General features: G+C 43.0%; 2 protein-coding genes across 2 annotated transcripts; both read right to left on the bottom strand.

Annotated features, from left to right (window-relative positions):
- Positions 1 to 1,618: 1,618 nt before the first annotated feature.
- On the bottom strand, positions 1,619 to 9,115 carry rbm24a (RNA binding motif protein 24a). The gene is made up of 4 exons (XM_062445843.1): positions 8,653 to 9,115; positions 7,798 to 7,921; positions 7,519 to 7,573; positions 1,619 to 2,911 (listed from the first exon to the last, which is right to left on the bottom strand). The coding sequence occupies exons 1-4, from the start codon at positions 8,818 to 8,820 to the stop codon at positions 2,572 to 2,574; spliced, it is 687 nt and encodes a 228-aa protein (XP_062301827.1). The 5' UTR covers positions 8,821 to 9,115; the 3' UTR covers positions 1,619 to 2,571.
- Positions 9,116 to 11,477: 2,362 nt separating this feature from the next.
- Positions 11,478 to 13,338, bottom strand: stmnd1 (stathmin domain containing 1). Its single transcript, XM_062446049.1, has 5 exons — positions 13,148 to 13,338; positions 12,793 to 12,937; positions 12,561 to 12,697; positions 11,941 to 12,072; positions 11,478 to 11,819 (listed from the first exon to the last, which is right to left on the bottom strand). Exons 1-5 carry the CDS (start codon positions 13,211 to 13,213, stop codon positions 11,478 to 11,480), a joined length of 822 nt encoding a protein of 273 aa, XP_062302033.1. The 5' UTR covers positions 13,214 to 13,338.
- Positions 13,339 to 16,768: the final 3,430 nt, after the last annotated feature.

The following is a 16,768-nucleotide window of genomic DNA, read 5'->3' as shown; positions in this document are numbered from 1 at the left end:
GATATTCCGTTTTTTTTTTTACCTCTCTGGCGCTATAGGCTGACAGGAGTGTCCGGCGTTATTAAGGGTGTTGGATCCAAAATGGTGGAGAGCTCTTCTGTGACGGTGTTACACCGCAGGACACTGTCACCCTGGAACTCCATACTTTGTCTGATATTTAATCAATGTTGCCCTCAATGCCATAGAGCTACAATACATAATAATCTATATTCAGAATCACTGTGGTTGTCCTTCAGCTGGAAAATGATACACTGTAAATAAAAAACCTTTTTTTAAACATAGAACCTTTTATTTTAATTTAGAGTAAATAGCATCGAAATTCTAGAATAAAGTTTTATACCAACAAGACCATTGCATTTAAATAGTAATAACACTTTACATGCCTTCATCCAGTGACAATGAAAAGCTTCATTATAAAGTTTTTTTGTCATTTATTTTCATATTTTCCCTTGTAAGAAATAGTTCAAGTATAAAAATTCCCAACAGTGTAAAATAGCTGATATCTGATAGCTGATATAAAATATCTGATAAATATTAAGAGCAAAATAAGCACAGCTATTGAAACCTTGACAATGACTTTACATTCTAATGTATAAAGCAGCATTTTTGTTTTTTGACAGTATTTTACGTCTGTTTTGTCTTTTCAACAGAATATGCAGAGTACAATCTGCACGCAAATTGGCCTGCATTTAAATAAAGTTTCATACAAAAGGCATCAAACTAGCCAGTGATGACATCATGGCCTAAAGATTCAAAAAGGCAATAACAGAATACAGTGTACAGTGGACATACAGGAATTGTTTCTTAAATAAATTCTACATTAACATTTTGGTTGAGTATGTTAATAGTAATACAACTAAATCTACTCAATAACTTATATGCCTTGAGATGAGTACATAATATTAATACAGTGCCGCCACTAAGTTTCGTTACTTAGAGCGCAACATAGTCAACTCTCAAAATAAATATCTTAAATACTAGATTTCTTTTTTTCCTCCTCTTAAATTGCAGTACAAACGTAAGGCACAAGAAGAAGCCACATACTGGTGTGTGAGGAGCCTGAAAGCCGTCCCATCTCTGCTGCCATCCCCACACCTTTCTACACACACGGGGCAGGCCAGTTGTAAAGGTTTAGGTGGGTGTGGTAGGACTAAGAGAGCGGTCTGTGTGTGACCCAGCCTAAGCACAGCTAGTTAGGCTCTAGCAACAGACAGGACAGAGCTGGAAATGCTGACAGGGACAGAACCAGAGAGGGAGGGCTGATGGGGAGAGAGAGAGAGAGAGAGAGAGAGAGAGTGGGGGCCCGCTTTCCAAATGGGCCCAGGGATTAAAATGTGACAGCTCAACAAATGAGCACAAGTGATGCGTTCTTTCCAGAGTGATCTGTCAGAGTGGTACTGGCCTGACTGTCCCTTCTGCATCCCCCCCCCCCCCCTCCACACCACCCCTGCCTCCCTACCGCCCCCATTAGCAGCTGCTCTCCCCCTGTTTTCTCTCTTTCACTCTGACTCCATTCCATAGCACAAAGCCAGACAGAAACACCACTAGGGCCTTTGTATCTGACTGCTATGTACGCAACTGTGTGTGCCTGTGTGTGCCTGTGTGTTCCTGTGTGTGCCTGTGTGTTCCTGTGTGTGCCTGTGCGTGTGTTTACAAAAATGTACTGATTTGGTGTTTCTCATTGTCAGAAGCATTTTCCCCTCCCTCTTTGTGCCTCCGATGGTTCACCATGCCCAGCTGTGAAATCCATGATGACAGTTTCTATTTATTTATTTTCCTGCAGCTTTTGCGTCCTGGTTATTTATTTGTATTGCATAGGTCAAGAGGTCGAGATACAGAGTAAAAAAGCAACATTCAGCATGAGGAAGATTAAGAAGGTCATTTTTAAACATGAGCAACATGAGCCATGACTCTTTCACTCTTCTCCACAGCTAGATCCTGGTCAAGCAGAGCTTGACATGTTTCCAGCTAACATGCTGGAAACAGCTCCATTTCCCTGATTCTCAGAAAAAAAGTTCAACTTCAAATGCATTTGAAATGACAAGATTACAACATGGCCCCCAAAATGTCATTATAAATACAGATTATGAGGACTTCCGAACCAAAAGTAGACTTTAGAGATGCCCCTAAATTCCCTCAAAGAGAATAATCTCCTATGTTTTAGACAGCAATGGGACTGAATAAGGCCTTAATTAACACCTATACCAACCACAGAGATTAGTCCTTGCATTTCTCCTATATAAATAAATACTTTACTACAATAATAATAATAGTAAAAATGATAATAGTAATAATAACGATAATCAATCACCTTTCTTACTTGCTCTGAGTTTTCTCTTATTTTGGGGGTTTAAGCACAGCAAGTTGGAAAGCTACTGTATGAAGTTCCCACCTCACCCTCACCACCATCACCACCATCATCGACATCATCACCATCCTCGTAGCAACTCACTGACCCGCCCACGCCTCCGGCCAATCCCTCTTCCTCCAACGCTCTTCCTCATAGCCAATCATCCCGGGATGGGGGCGGGGCTCTCCTCCACCCCTCCTGTCCAATGACTGCTGTGGCTGCTACTGCATGCGGTCAGCTTGCAGCTGCTGGGGCTGATATTGGCCGAAGGCTGCAGCGGCAGCAGACCCCGGTGCGGCTGTGGCAAGCGGCTGCTGGACCGCATAGCCGTAGCCGGCAGCTGCCACGTATCCTGCCGCCGCTGGGGAGGCGGCGTAGGGATACTGCTCGTAGGCTGCGGCAGCGCTAGCGGCAGCGGCGGAGTACTGGGCGTAGGCGGCGCCCGTGTAGTCGATGTAGGGCGAGGTGGCAGCGGCGGAGGTGGCAGCACTGGGCTGCACGTGTGGGATGACCATACTGGGCTGCATGAACGCCTGGGGGTACACGTAGTGAGCTGGAATCCTGACGGACAAACAAAAACACACACAGAGTGTCAGACAGGCCTGCCCAGACCAGTGCAAGTCACTGACAGCAAACATCCCAACCTAATGGCAGAGCCCCAACCAGCCCTCCTGAATCAAACCCAACTTCAACCAGTCCCCCAAACTCAAACTAAACCACACTGCGGCCAAGCGTCCCCCCAGTCCAATCCAGTCCATGAACATCAAGGAAATTCCTGCTAGTAGTTATTAGAGATTCAGACGGTTGCCAAAATAGACATCTCTATTGTTCTTCTATCTAACCGTCAATATGGTTAGGGTAGTGTTCAAGGTGCTTCTATTAAATTACTCCACTTCTCTGATACAGTTGTGTAGTTATATTTATATTGAGTTTGGGTACATGTCTTAGATGATAGAAAGAGAGTGACAGGTTTCATGTGAGAGAAAGAGAGAGAAAGGGAAGGAGAGGGAGGGCAGGGAGAAAGAGAGAGAGAAAAAAAGAGGAAGGAGGTGGAGATTGGTCTGTTCTTGTTCACATGTGGCTTTGGCTCTGGTACCATGCCCCCTATTCAAAGGGTGTGTGTGTGGTTCTGTGTGTATGTGTACTCAGCAGGGTTAAAGGTAAACGGGGGGAGAGGGGTCTGCAGTGGCCTGGGGTGATGAGGAGATGAGCTGGGAGGGGGGGGGGCATTGTGAAAATGTCACTGCCACTTTGACAGCTGGACAGTTTTCAAAAAGGGACACTGCTGGCCGTTTCCCCTTCTGTGCTGAGACAAAAAGCTTTGGGGGGCAGGCTCGGCTCAATTTTGATTAAATAAGCAGTCAGGGACAATGAACATATTCTACATCACCCCCCCCCCCCACACCTCCCCCCTCAATACAGACCAAGCCCTATGCCCGACCCCCTCGTCACACACAACATAGAAATGGACCAACTCGGGAAGGCATGATTGAGTCTCAGTCACATGATGGAGCCATGACATGGGAGGAGTTAAAAACTCTCATCATTCTGTGGACGGGGGACAACTTCTCATGGACATTAGGAAAGGGTGTGGGGGGATTTAAATACAGTTGGAGAAGAAGCTTACATTTGACTGATACACAGGCACCGACAAATTGATCGTGCGAGTGTGAGATATGGGTTGGTTGGTGTGTTCACAGTCTGACAGTTAAATTAACCAAATACTGACACAAGATTAGTTTTAATTGAAAAGAAAGTTTGAGAAACATTGGTATTGCAGGAAACAGCAGGTACAGCCCTTCAGATTTAAAGTCTGGATTGGAGGGAGGAATGGGGGGGTTAGAGATGCAAGAAAGGATCTATGGTGGCAACCCGACTATCAACACTCCATTAGCCAATCATGTCACATCTCATCAAAAGACTGAGGCCAAAGAAACAGGGGGAAAAGCAGGTTTTAAAGGAAAACAATGTCAACAAAGTCCACATGGACCAAGAACAACAAAGCACTCTCACTCAACAAAACATCAAGAGAGGAGGGGGGACCTAGGTTAATTCTCACTTAGGTCAAAGGTCATACATACTGCAGTCTCAGCTTAGTGTAACACACACACTGATGCTAGCTAAGACACAAAATAAATTACACACACACACACCTGTGCAGCCCAGTGGCAACAAAACACAGCGACCTCCACGAAGCAACACACACACACACACATACACACCACACACACACACGTCACACAAGCCAGTCCAATACACTGCTGAAGACCTAGTGCTGCATTAAAACATATTCACATACTCCATTGTAGAGGTTCTGGCTGACACACAGTGGTCTGCAGTCTGATTAGCCTGTAATCCTCAACACAAATGCATCCACTAGAAGTCAGCTGGAAGGAAATCCAATCCACAACATTTCTCCATCATCCCAATCATGTATACCCTACACTTCTTTCCACGTGTTGAAACCAACATACACATACACACACGTTTAACTGTTTGCAAGGATACCAGGAGTTCTGTTCTTTCTCTCATCCACCATACTGGATAGTACACATTCTAAATGCAACTGTTGAAATAACAGATAAATACCAAACATGAATTCCTTCTGTCCCTGTCTGCTGGATAGCTGTGGCTTTGGCTGGCTCGTTAAAGTTCAAGGCTAAATAAAGGCCTCCAATCACATGCCAGAGGGGTGACATGAGTGTGTGTATGTTCAGGAATGGGGGGATGTTTGTACAACACACCTTTCATTCCCTGATTTGTAAAACAATCAGAAGAACAGCCAGCCAGCCAGCCAGTGGAATGGTCCTCTATGGTTAGTAATACACTTCCATAGCTCAATGTTCAATAACACCACAGCTAGCATAGGTGGAGGTTAAGGTTCTCTGCGATGACCACATCAGTGTCTATGTATGGGTCTATAGGCTAGTGTATATGCCCTGATACTGTACTATACTGTACTGTGTTTTATGTATGGCTCTATACTGTACTACGCTGTACTGTGTCTACATATGGATCTGTACTGCACTATATGGTAATGTACTGTATGTGTGGGTCTAAAGTGTATCGTACCGTGTCCATGTGTAGGTGTGTACTGTACTGTGCGCTACTGTGTCTGTCGTATACTGTACAGTGTCTGTGTATGGATTTGTATTGTATCGTGTATGTGGCCCTTTAAATGCCCTGGGGGCCTTCTGCACTGGTGTTTTTAAGGTCCCCATTCCTGTATGACAGACAGAGGGATAGAGAGAAACAGAGACAGAAAGCGAGAGAGACAGAAAGAGAGCCCCCCCCCTCCCTATTTTGTGTGCCGGCTTCACGCAACTGCAGTGTCAGCACTCTGGGCTTTGTGCGACACAATGGAGAAGCTTGTTTTCCTTAACACCGCCGTGCGCCCATGTGACGAAAGCTTGTTCAGAGTGGCCGTGGCATCCAGACATGTGTTTGTGTCACAGCGGAGACTTTGGGGCCCTGCATTGCGCTACACATAAACAGCCACGCACAAAACAGCATCTACACGGTCACATAAGTGCGCATCCATATTTCGTACTGACATCATACATATGCGCTGGTGCGTCCTTTTCACACACACACCCACACAAGTAATCACACTTGTAACTACACACACATACATACAGACATGCACTCACAACTTCAACTTTGTACCACTACTTGTCTTCATAAGACCTGTTGTACAACATGTATGGTCTTCTAGACTATTTCAGTCTAGTATCTCTAGGACAATCTGTTCTGTAGAGTTGGAGTGGACATTCTCTTGAGAGACATGATCAACTCCATTGGGATCTAGCAGTGGTATTCCATATAGGGATAAAGCAGGAAAATGGAGAGTGCGACTGAAAGAGTAGGAAAATAAGAGTGAGAGAAAGAGAGAGAGAAATAGAAAGAGTGACAATATAACTCTAAATGATGTTATGCTATGAGGAATAGCAATAAGTGTGAGGGACAGAGAGACAAGGAGAGGTAAAGAAGAGATGAGGAGAGAGAGAACAGCCCTTAAATGGTAAGCTGGAGCTAGGATGGTTGACAGAATAACTTCCACCAGTGTTTGAAAAGATGCAGGCAAGCAGTGAGTTGAAGGGGTGTGTGTGTGTGTGTGTGTGTGTGTGTGTGTGTGTGTGTGTGTGTGGGGGGGGGGGGTCAAGTCACACAGAAAACTGTCAATCACTCCAGCAACAAAAAACAGCAACATAAAAACCATCCTGTTAAACCAAAGAGAGGTAAACCAACCACAAGCTACAGCACAAAAGCGTGAAAATAAACTTTGCACCCCCTGGCAAAGTTGACACTTCCACAAAAACAGAAAACAACACCTCAAAAATCATCAACCCAGTGTTTTTTTTTTTTTTTAAATAGGAAACACACGGTTTAGATCTCAACACCACTTCATGACAGTGAAACAGCACACAAAGCTATACTACAAGGTACACACAAGGTATTATCATAAATGTCAAAACCAAAATAAATGACCAACATACATGCATCTATAATCACCATTTGAGCGTGTTTGTGTGTGTTTGAGTTTACTGGTAATTCCTTTATCTGAACTATTCCTCAAACCAGCAGTTATCTTAACCCAGATTCCTCCTGTCGAGCCAGAGAAAGATAGATAATATTGAGTCAGGATGGAACTTTCCATCATTGCCCACTTAAGAGTATAAACACACCCACACACACACACACACACACACACACACACACACACACACACACACACACACACACACACACACATAAACATACTCACACACACATACACAGTGCACAAACAGCACACACACACTCTTCCATACATGCATGGACACAAACTGGCACACACACAAACACACAAACCTTAAATTGACATTTCGGGTCAACTTTGCGGTGAGTGATAGAAGCATTACTGCTTTTCAATTTAAAATTATCATCCATCATCTATGCATGGAGAGAAATAGGAGTAATTACAAAACAATCAGATACACAAGATTGATATTCATAGAATAATAAATACATATCAAACTACATGGAAGTACAAGGAGGGACATTGGCTTTGCAGTTTAGTAGTTCACTTAGTTAACAGATTTGGTAGCTAACTGACACTCTTGCCATACTAATCCTCTTCTTCATTACCATCATCATTAGACCATCTGAAATAGTACATCCCTACTTACCCATAAGGCCTTTGGATGAATGCTGGGTGAATTTGGGGAACACCAAAGGTAAACCCTGGATAAATCATAAGGAGGACACTGATTCATCAGCCATCATTTGGAGATAAACTCTCTTGACATCATTTTGGACACATATATAGAATGTGTAATGTTAGGTATTGACATTCAATCTAATGTAGTTATGCTTCTCTGTAGGCTTAGTGAAAACGACATGCAGTTCCATGTAAAGGGCAGCCAGTGCAAATGTAAATGGGACTGCTTGGTGGCCTGTTATCTCACCTGGCTGCATGACACGTGGCTTGGCACCCAAGTAGGCTAGGTTAACATTGGCCTTCCTGCCGTCGATGATGGGGTTAGGGTCCTTACAAGCCCTGTCTGCTGCTGAGCGGTCTGACATTGTCACCTTTGTGGACACACAAAGGGAAGAGGCGCATTAGTGAGAGGAGGACTGTGTGTGTGTGCGTGTGTGTGTGCGCGCGTGAGTGTGTGTGTGTGTGTGTGTGTGTGTGAGTGAGCAAGAGAGAAAGAACAAGAGATCAAATGTGTGTGTTGGTGGGACCAGCATACATGAACAGGATCATGAAATGTGTGTACAAACAATCAGCAGCAAGTAGTGGCATCCTGACACATCCTGAACTATTTCATATAGTTACTGTAATATATGTACCCACGACACGAAAAACAATCCGATTTTAAAAAGCCTATATTGACCCCTTTATATTGACCCCTGATATCAAAGCGTTGGACCTCAATATGCAGTTTTGATAACATTAAGACATTAGGAAATACCAGAACTTCAAATATGTTTTGACAGTTTCATTTTTACTGAATACTATGGCGTTTGTGCTGCCTAAACTGTGAATTAATAGACCTAATACCATACCTGAGTGGGCGCATCAAAGTAACGGTGAGTTCAATACTTTTTCAAGATCAAGCCTTAATAAACTAAATACATTGCATACATTTTAGTGGGCCTGCAAGACAAATACAATATGAAACATGGAAAACAAAAAATCAACATCAACGAGAACATGGGATTGAACATGGAATTCATAGTAGACTGTAGGCTACTGCATATTAGAGCTGTGTCATAAAAAGTGGTTATGAAATAAACTATTGACTATTGACACTTACGAATCCATACCCCCTGGACTTTCCGGTCTGTCTATCCGTAATCACTACAGCCTCTTCGATCTCACCGAAAACTTCAAAATATTTCCTGAGACTGGAATCAGTGGTGTGATAGGGAAGACCCCCGACAAATATCTTCGTATAGGTCGTGTCCTTTTGCGTGGTATGCATCTTCACCAAAACTTTAGTGCAAAATAGAATAAATAAAAATACAAATATAGTGCAATATGTCCTGATCAGTTGATCACTTATAATTAGTACTATAAAGAGCAGGATGAAATATTTAACTTAAAACAGAGTCTTCAGAGTAAAAAAAGGGAAACAGCACTCTACAAAAATTATGATTCGAGGTAGGTTATCTTCCGACACTAGAAGTGGAAATGGAGCGGATTGTCCAGGATCATCAGGTGTTTTCAGCTCTTCTTCTTAACTGTCGTGTCTAACTAAATGTGTTTCAGAGCCATTCCTAAAAGCCCTGTCCTAAACTCCACCCAACTGCCATCACTAGGGCGGTACCGGCAGCGCATGCATTTCAACCCGCCCACAATCCCAATCCGCTACACGAGTTGGGAAACAGCTGTGAAGCGCGCAGAAATAATAATTAAAAAAAGTTTGTGTACAGACATAAGTGATGTAAGATTTATAAATGGGTAATCAAAGTTTATAGATGCAAAAGTCTCTGAAAGTTTAAAATACACCTTCGCAAGACACGGTGTTTTCAAAGCCAATCAACGAGTCCGAGACCAATCGTAAAGTTAGTACAGGTAACAATAGTCATCTATGTCTTAGTCCCAAGACATTACCTCACAGCAGGTGGACAATCTGGCACATGAATCACTCCAGAGAAGGGATGCGCACTATGACCACTACGGCCTTGTAGTACGGCCGCTAGCAGCGCACTGATAAAGATGTGGACAGGTGTTGGTTGGGGTCGAGCCAACAATTACGAGATTAAGTTACATCGAAGAACATTCTGGTGTGTTTTGTCCACAGTAACAATAAGAAGAAATTGGGTAGTGCTTTCAATAACGTGGCGCTCAATGGCGCACACCAGTTGAGGATAATGATATGGTGAAACTACAATTTCGTTGATGATTAAAGTGGGTAATATGACAGTCTGATATCAGATTGTATTGAGTATGTATAGGTGTGCTTTAGGGTTTGTCACGGCATTTTTAAAGAACAGCTAGAATTAGTTTGCTTGTACTTCATCCTGTGAAAAGTGATAGCCTCCTAGACCTACCTGGCATAAATAATTCAAGCACGGCTCCCCCTCTAGGTCTGTTAATGTGCAACATCAACAGTGTAGTCTACCCCGTTGTTTATAATATGGTGAGTTACCAAATTCACTGTGACTGACACAGATGCCAGTTCTTCTCCACAGAATTGGAATGAGATGGTGTGTGAACTGCTACAAGACTCTGGTCACAAAAATGACAACTCTTTTGGCCAGCAGTAGACACAACCTGATAGTGTCATCGCCGTGTTCGGCCACTAGTTTATTCATGCAGACACATGCCCATTCAATGGAGTGTCGTGACAGGACTCGTATCGGGTTTCAGTTGCCAAACAATGAGGAATCTATCAGGTTGCGGCCCCTCGCGTGGTGCATGCTGACTCATTAGAATTACCTTACCTGGTGCTATTATGTTGATGTCACGTTATCCCCTTCAAAATCCACAATCTTTGTCTAGGTCCCAGCATATGACTGATGTCTTCAACATAAAAGATAACGTTGTAGACTAAAAGGCTATCAATATTGGATAAAGGTAGTGTTTGCGTATATTTTCCCAGCCGGAAACCTCCCGTTTTAAATCGAAAACGCGTTGTTGCTTCTTGAATGAACAGACGCAAGTAGGATAGCATATTCTTACACAGCAGACACCTTAAATAATAGGCTAACAACCTTTTGGACTCTTTTATATAAGACCCATGCCCATCACAACTTCAGACTGAAAAGCGAATGCACCCAAGGAATTGTTTAAAGTTGCACATTGATAGATTGATTTATTTTGCGTTGTAGGCTACTATAAACAGTTTTGAAATATTATTATTGCACAATAGTTCAGATATTATTATTATTTACCCTGTCTGGTAGCTGAGATGTGGTTGTGTTGTGTGTAGTAAATACAGACAGTTCCTTGAGTTTGACCACTGGAATACTATTAGAACTATTCGCTTCTGATCCTTGATTTTCTACTGTACTATGTGCTATTTGTATGTAGCTTTGGATAAAAGACTCTAATAAATGAATAAAAGGTAAATGGAGGCAATTGCTGAGCTCAACTGCAACTTCTATTCATGGATACAGTGCCACCTTGTGTCAAAGTACATACAGCCATCTACCAACCACAACAAGTAAAAAAAACAGTGATATTACAATTGAATAAATGCACAAAATTCTATAATGGTTATATACGTAATTAAGTTTATTTTGATTTGGTATTTTGGCAAGAACTATTCACCGACTATGATACAATCTTATTTTAAAAATGCAAAATGTATATTCATATTTCTACCAGATCCCATCCCATTCAATCCCAAGGAAATGTAGTCTGAAAATAATTTTATGGACCCACACACTTACTCTTAATCTGCATTTATGCATTTAAGAACACAAGCAGAGGCCATTATTCTTCTTTCGCCTGTATACAAACTCATAACTGAAGCACACTTTCTACTCTAGGGAAGCCAGGGTGGGAGGGTGAAGTTTCTACATTGGGGTAATGGCAATGATACCACCCCCAAGCCCACCCTCCAACCCCCAATCAATCCTCTCCTTCCAGGCTCTTACCCTATCCCCTCAGTCATTAACAGCCCTCGTGTGGCTAGAATAGGTCTTGTTCAGCCTGTTCAGTCTGCTGGAACGTGAAGTCGCTCTCCATCTGCAGAGAGGCTGTGAGAAGGTCTCCAATCCTGGCACCTTCTGAGACCTTGTCTCCTTGTCCTCCTCCTGCCTCCCTACTGCCCTCTCCAGCCTCAGTGTGGGCGTGCAGCAGTGGGTCCTGGAGGTCTTCAGGGTCTCCAGAGCCGGGGAGCGTGTCAGGGAGGCGGTTCTGCAGGGTCTCCACAGGGGTGAGCCCAGTCTCTCCCCCCAGCTCTGCAGAGGCCAGTCCACGCACGCGGGCAGACTTGGACCTCAGACGAAGCCTTAGCTCCTCCTCCTTGAGCTGAGAGAGAAACGACAACAACGCTGATTGAGAGAGAAAGAAGGATAGGGTGAGGAAAGAGACTGGCTTCACAATCAGTTCATTCGACATAATGCCGTAAATGACATCTCCAGAATCTGACCTTGCGTCTCTCCTCTACCTGTCTCATCTTCTCCTCCATCTCCTCCCTGGAGGTCCCCATCTGGTCCTTTCTTATCTTCAGAGACTCCAGTCGAGATGGGGGGCTTGTCCTGGGCATTTCTGGCTTGTCCAACTAACAGGACACACACACACCATAAATGAAAATTTATGTTCATGTGAGATTGACATTAGAACTGCCACAAGATGTTTTATCATTTCAAAAAAAAATTGTGTTCAAATCAAACCCAAACATCTCTCCTTTCATAAAATGGGTTTATTAATCATCTAGTGAATTATGTGTGGATGAAAAAAGAATTGAACCACGGAGCATGTTTTTACCCCTCATAGAAACCATTGAATCATGCCGTGCTCAACAGTTACGCCACGTCCAGCTTAGCAATGGCTGTTGTTATCTTTTGATAAGCAGGCTGATGAGCTATATATAGTGTGTCCTGTACTGTAGCTGAATGAACAACTTAACTGCTTCAATAAATGACATCTTGCATTTGGCAAAGATGTCATTGGCAGGGGATTTAAATGAACCACCTGACGGGGTGTTGGAATAATGGCAGTACAAGGGTTAAATGGGCTTTGATTTTCAAAAAAAGTCCTTGGACACACCATGATGTTGTAGGCCTCTCCGGTCTTGTAGGCCCTGTCTTTGGGGTGGGCTGGGATGATGCCCTGACTGAGCAGCTGCTCCATGATGTCACTGGACCTGGGCCTCTGGGTCTCCTGGGGCAGCCCTGGGCTGGAGCCTGGGAGAGGTCGGGGAGGGAGGGCTTTGACTCACACCCTGCACACGGTGAATCACCCAGCAAAGTCAAAGACAGGAACTTACGCCTACACCTACCTGCAAGTGGCGGTAGTTTCCTGTGTACGGCTCCTGGTAGTGTGGGGGCCTCTCCAGAGTCCAGGCCCACCCCACTGTCAGTGGTGAACTTTGACACTGCGGAGTCACCCCGATCCACACCTACACACTGTTTGCCTGTGTCCTCCTGCATAAATGGTAACGCCAAAAGGATTTTCATGTTTATCATTTCCAATTTTGTAACATATGCTAACTACATTTTTATTATTTAGCTTTGGATGATTTCTTATCTCAGATAAAAAAATACAAACATTGTAAAAAACTGTAAAAATTAGAAATGATTTGACACCCCGAAATGGGTCTAACACTATAAAGTGTATTGTTGAAACAAGCTTACCTCATTAGAGTCAGGGCTGGACAACACCGGCTGAACCAAGGTTATTTTTGAACTACCACATCCCATAATTAAAAGTGCATCTTACTCGGTAGTACTTTAAATATGTTACTAATGAGACATTCTCGGAACTTATGCAAACAGGAAATTCTCAAGACTGGGCATTCCTTCACATACTAAATGCATTGCGATCCATGTTGCCAAGGACTTGTCGTGGCGTTGCCATGGCCTGTTGCCACAATAAATCCGACCCTGTTTAAAGGTGCGTGCACACTGCACCAAAACATACAACATCCCAACTTTCTGACGTTGTATTTAGATTGTTGCAAGGGCGTCATTTTAGGGGCGCTGTCATGACAAAAAGTGTCAGGTTGCCAAAAAAGTGTCTGGCATGACGTCATAACTGCATAACTGCTAATTGGGACACAGGGAATGCTCTTTTGTAGACCTATGCTCTTTTGTAAAGCTCCTATGCTCTTTTGTAAAGCTCTCTCTTGGAAGTCGCTTTGGATAAAAGCGTCTGCTAAATGCATAAATGTAAATGTAAATGTAGGGAACCAAGTTTTTCAAAGTGAATGTAAAACCAAGTGTTGTGTTATCCTCTTATAGGTTTTCTGTACAGGCCTACATAATCTTATTCAAACATAAGAGAGACTGTGGTGCTAACTCATACATTTTCCTACTTATCTATTTAAATAGGCTTGAGATGTTGAAGTCAAACAATAAAACGGAGCTGTCTTTGACTAGATATCTCACTCTGAGAACCCTATTTGCAGGCTGTACTGGGTGCTGGTGTCAAAACTATCACTATGAAAACCATTACTATTAACCTTATTTTTTTTTTTCATTTGTCCTTCGACTCAATAATGGCTGTCAGAGGTAAGATAATTATATTTATTTTATTTGTTTAGGTAAACAAAGATGCTCTTATTCATTGTGTAGAGTATTTTCTGCATTGTAACTAAGTAAAGGGTTCCAGGTCGTTGTTAAAACTATCCGTTTGAATGTCTAAGAAGTAGCATGTGTTCCAAAGCTCTTGGATACATGGTCACTTCCCCTATGAACTGGATCCTATATACATAGTATCATTTTATTTTAAAGAGATGGTTGCAAAGATCATTTGTTTGTCCTAAAGAGATACATGACATTATATTTCAGAGCACTGCTAAAACAACATCACATCCATTTTAAACACTGTGTTCACATCAGATCTCATTACAGTTCATAGTTGACATCCCAACATTCCAATAATGACTCAAATGTCATTCAATCTCCACCAGTGTTATCATTTATAAACAACACTCACTGGATGCTAGTCCGTATGTTAAACCTTCTAACATTAATTTATGAGAGAAATTGTTACACAAAGAATCCTAATTTCTGTTCTCTTGTAATAGGCTTGAATTTGGCTACCCAGAGTGTGCAGTTGATTAACAGAACTAACAGGTGAGATACTGTATATTCTAAAATATACTTATGTAGAATTTGGCTTGATTGGTAGTGACTATGACAGCAGTGTCTCTGGATTAATGTACTGTAAATGTATGTAAATGTAATCTTATGTACAGACTGCCACTTCCTGAAAGTACTCCATCCGACCTGATGACCCTCCCAACATATTCAGATGATGCTGGTTTGAGTACTACTGATCAACGCGACAACGAGAAGACCAACAATGTTCGTGTTGCAAATATAAACCCACTTCTCACATCTGAGTCATGGAATACTCTGTATAAGAATGCCACCTGCAGCCATAACCATAACATAAGGCCTTGTGTTTGTAATGCAAAATTAATAATAATGTGGTCAATCAGTCACTGTTGGGAAATTGCTTACAAATATGTCTGCACTTTTTTCCAACCTTTTTATGCAGATGGAAAGCGAGAAGGTTGAGAAGAAGGACACTGCATCTAAAGTCATGCAAGTGGTCGACATCCATCATCTGAGCATTTGGGGCAGTGCAAACAGCTATGACCACCAACATATTGTGATCATGGAGAACAAACCAGAAGTAATTGACTCAGCATTATTCCTGTTTGAGAGGTGTCCTACTAGATCCACTCTTCTGAGTTATGACAAAGGGGCACTGCATGTCCTTAAGGGCTCTGAGACCGGTATAACTAGATATGGCATTGTGACATTGGTTGGGCATGGCAGTATAGGCATTGAAGGAAGGACTCAACTAGGAGGTTATGAGCCAGAAGAGCTTGCTCAAGTTGTTGCAGCAATGGCAATAGGAAACACTCACCTGCGCACATTAAGCCTGGTTGGTTGTGAGCTTGGAAAAGACCTATCCTTTGCAAAGCTGCTGCTGCAAACACTAAGGTCCCTTCATGTGGAGACCACGTTACACTTGAGCAGTGCCAAAATCTCTGTGAACCCATACGGGGAGATAGTGACCGAACATGAGGGAGTCTGGAGGACCAAAGACACTAGGGAAAAAGTGATTGCTCAACTTGACCAAAGAGGTGGCTTGTTAACCAAAGTGGAGATTGGGACAGAAGGACAGGCCATTCCAAATTACCAAGGACATGCTTTGTATATCGAGACTCTAGAATGGCCAACCCACCCTCAAATGTTTGTCCCTAAGGACCTGCGCAAAAAGTACACATCCATTGACTGTCTTGAAGGCCTGACTTGGAGTCTGTTTTTTGAACAGCATGAAAAAAGGCGTGCTCCTGATTATATCCCAAATGAAAATCGCCCCAACTTTACGGCAGTTTGGCTTTTGGACAAGGAGCCAGATCAAAAGATTCCAATAAAACACATTGCCACAATCCTAGACTTAGCAGTGGAGATTCGATACAATGCCAGGGAAGATGCAGAATTTGAATTATACTATGTTCTGAATGACTGCATTTACCAGGTGCAGAGGAAAACCTTCCGTGTGTTTCTTGTTGGCAAGTACATGAATCCTAACAATCTGCAAGACATTTTGAAGTTTACAGTCACTTACAGAAACCAGAAGAAGTACTATTCCCTCCAAGAGTTGACACAGGGACTCATTCCATCAGAATTCAACCATTTCTGCCGCCAAACCTTTCAGCTCGTGAATTGTTTCCACAACTGTGAGAACTGGGGTCGCTACTTCATGGCTGCAGTGTTCTCTGCCTCTGTGCACAACTTCAGAACGTTCTCGCTTTTCCTCATGAGTGTTATTGCCTGCGAAGTCGGCCGGTCCCAAGGCTCTGACGACACCCTCTGCACGGCTTTTGTCGGGACAGAGCACCCCATGGCATCAGAGGACCCCTCACACGAGAACCAAAGGCGAGGATTTTACGGCTGCGTCGTGGACCAGTCTAAGGAGATTGTAAAGCAAGAAAAGCTGGTATGGTTGAATGAGGTGGTTGCAAAAGAAAACTCTCTTTACACCAGGTCCAAAGAGATAATGAGCGGGGTAGACCATGATCAGGAGACAGAGATTGATATATTTGGAAAGGTGAAGGTGATGAATAAGTATGTGTTCTCATCTTATCTTGAATTCTTTCGAGGAACCCCTGAGGGAAAGAAGCTGGTAAGAGGATGCATTGGCTCCCCACAACAAAATATCCATGTTGGGGACTGAGGATAAAATATTAACTGCTGATTAAATATTACAGCTGGAAGTTTAACTGTCATGGGTAT

Source organism: Osmerus eperlanus, chromosome 20 (assembly GCF_963692335.1).
Source record: "Osmerus eperlanus chromosome 20, fOsmEpe2.1, whole genome shotgun sequence".
Taxonomy (NCBI): Eukaryota; Metazoa; Chordata; class Actinopteri; order Osmeriformes; family Osmeridae; genus Osmerus; species Osmerus eperlanus.
Note: the sequence above shows the minus strand (reverse complement) of the source record. Positions and strands in the feature narration are given on the sequence as shown.

Excerpts from the sequence above, each read along its gene's own strand:
- stmnd1 (XM_062446049.1), bottom strand. The coding sequence starts at position 13,213 with ATGGGATGTGGTAGTTCAAAAATAACCTTGGTTCAGCCGGTGTTGTCC. Across the intron at positions 12,698-12,792 it reads GAAACTACCGCCACTTGCAG|GCTCCAGCCCAGGGCTGCCC; the intron begins GTAGGTGTAGGC and ends GACCTCTCCCAG. Across the intron at positions 12,073-12,560 it reads GAGAGGCCTACAACATCATG|TTGGACAAGCCAGAAATGCC; the intron begins GTGTGTCCAAGG and ends GTGTCCTGTTAG.
- rbm24a (XM_062445843.1), bottom strand. The coding sequence starts at position 8,820 with ATGCATACCACGCAAAAGGACACGACCTATACGAAGATATTTGTCGGG. Across the intron at positions 7,922-8,652 it reads AGTCCAGGGGGTATGGATTC|GTGACAATGTCAGACCGCTC; the intron begins GTAAGTGTCAAT and ends GTGTCCACAAAG. Across the intron at positions 7,574-7,797 it reads GCCACGTGTCATGCAGCCAG|GGTTTACCTTTGGTGTTCCC; the intron begins GTGAGATAACAG and ends TGATTTATCCAG.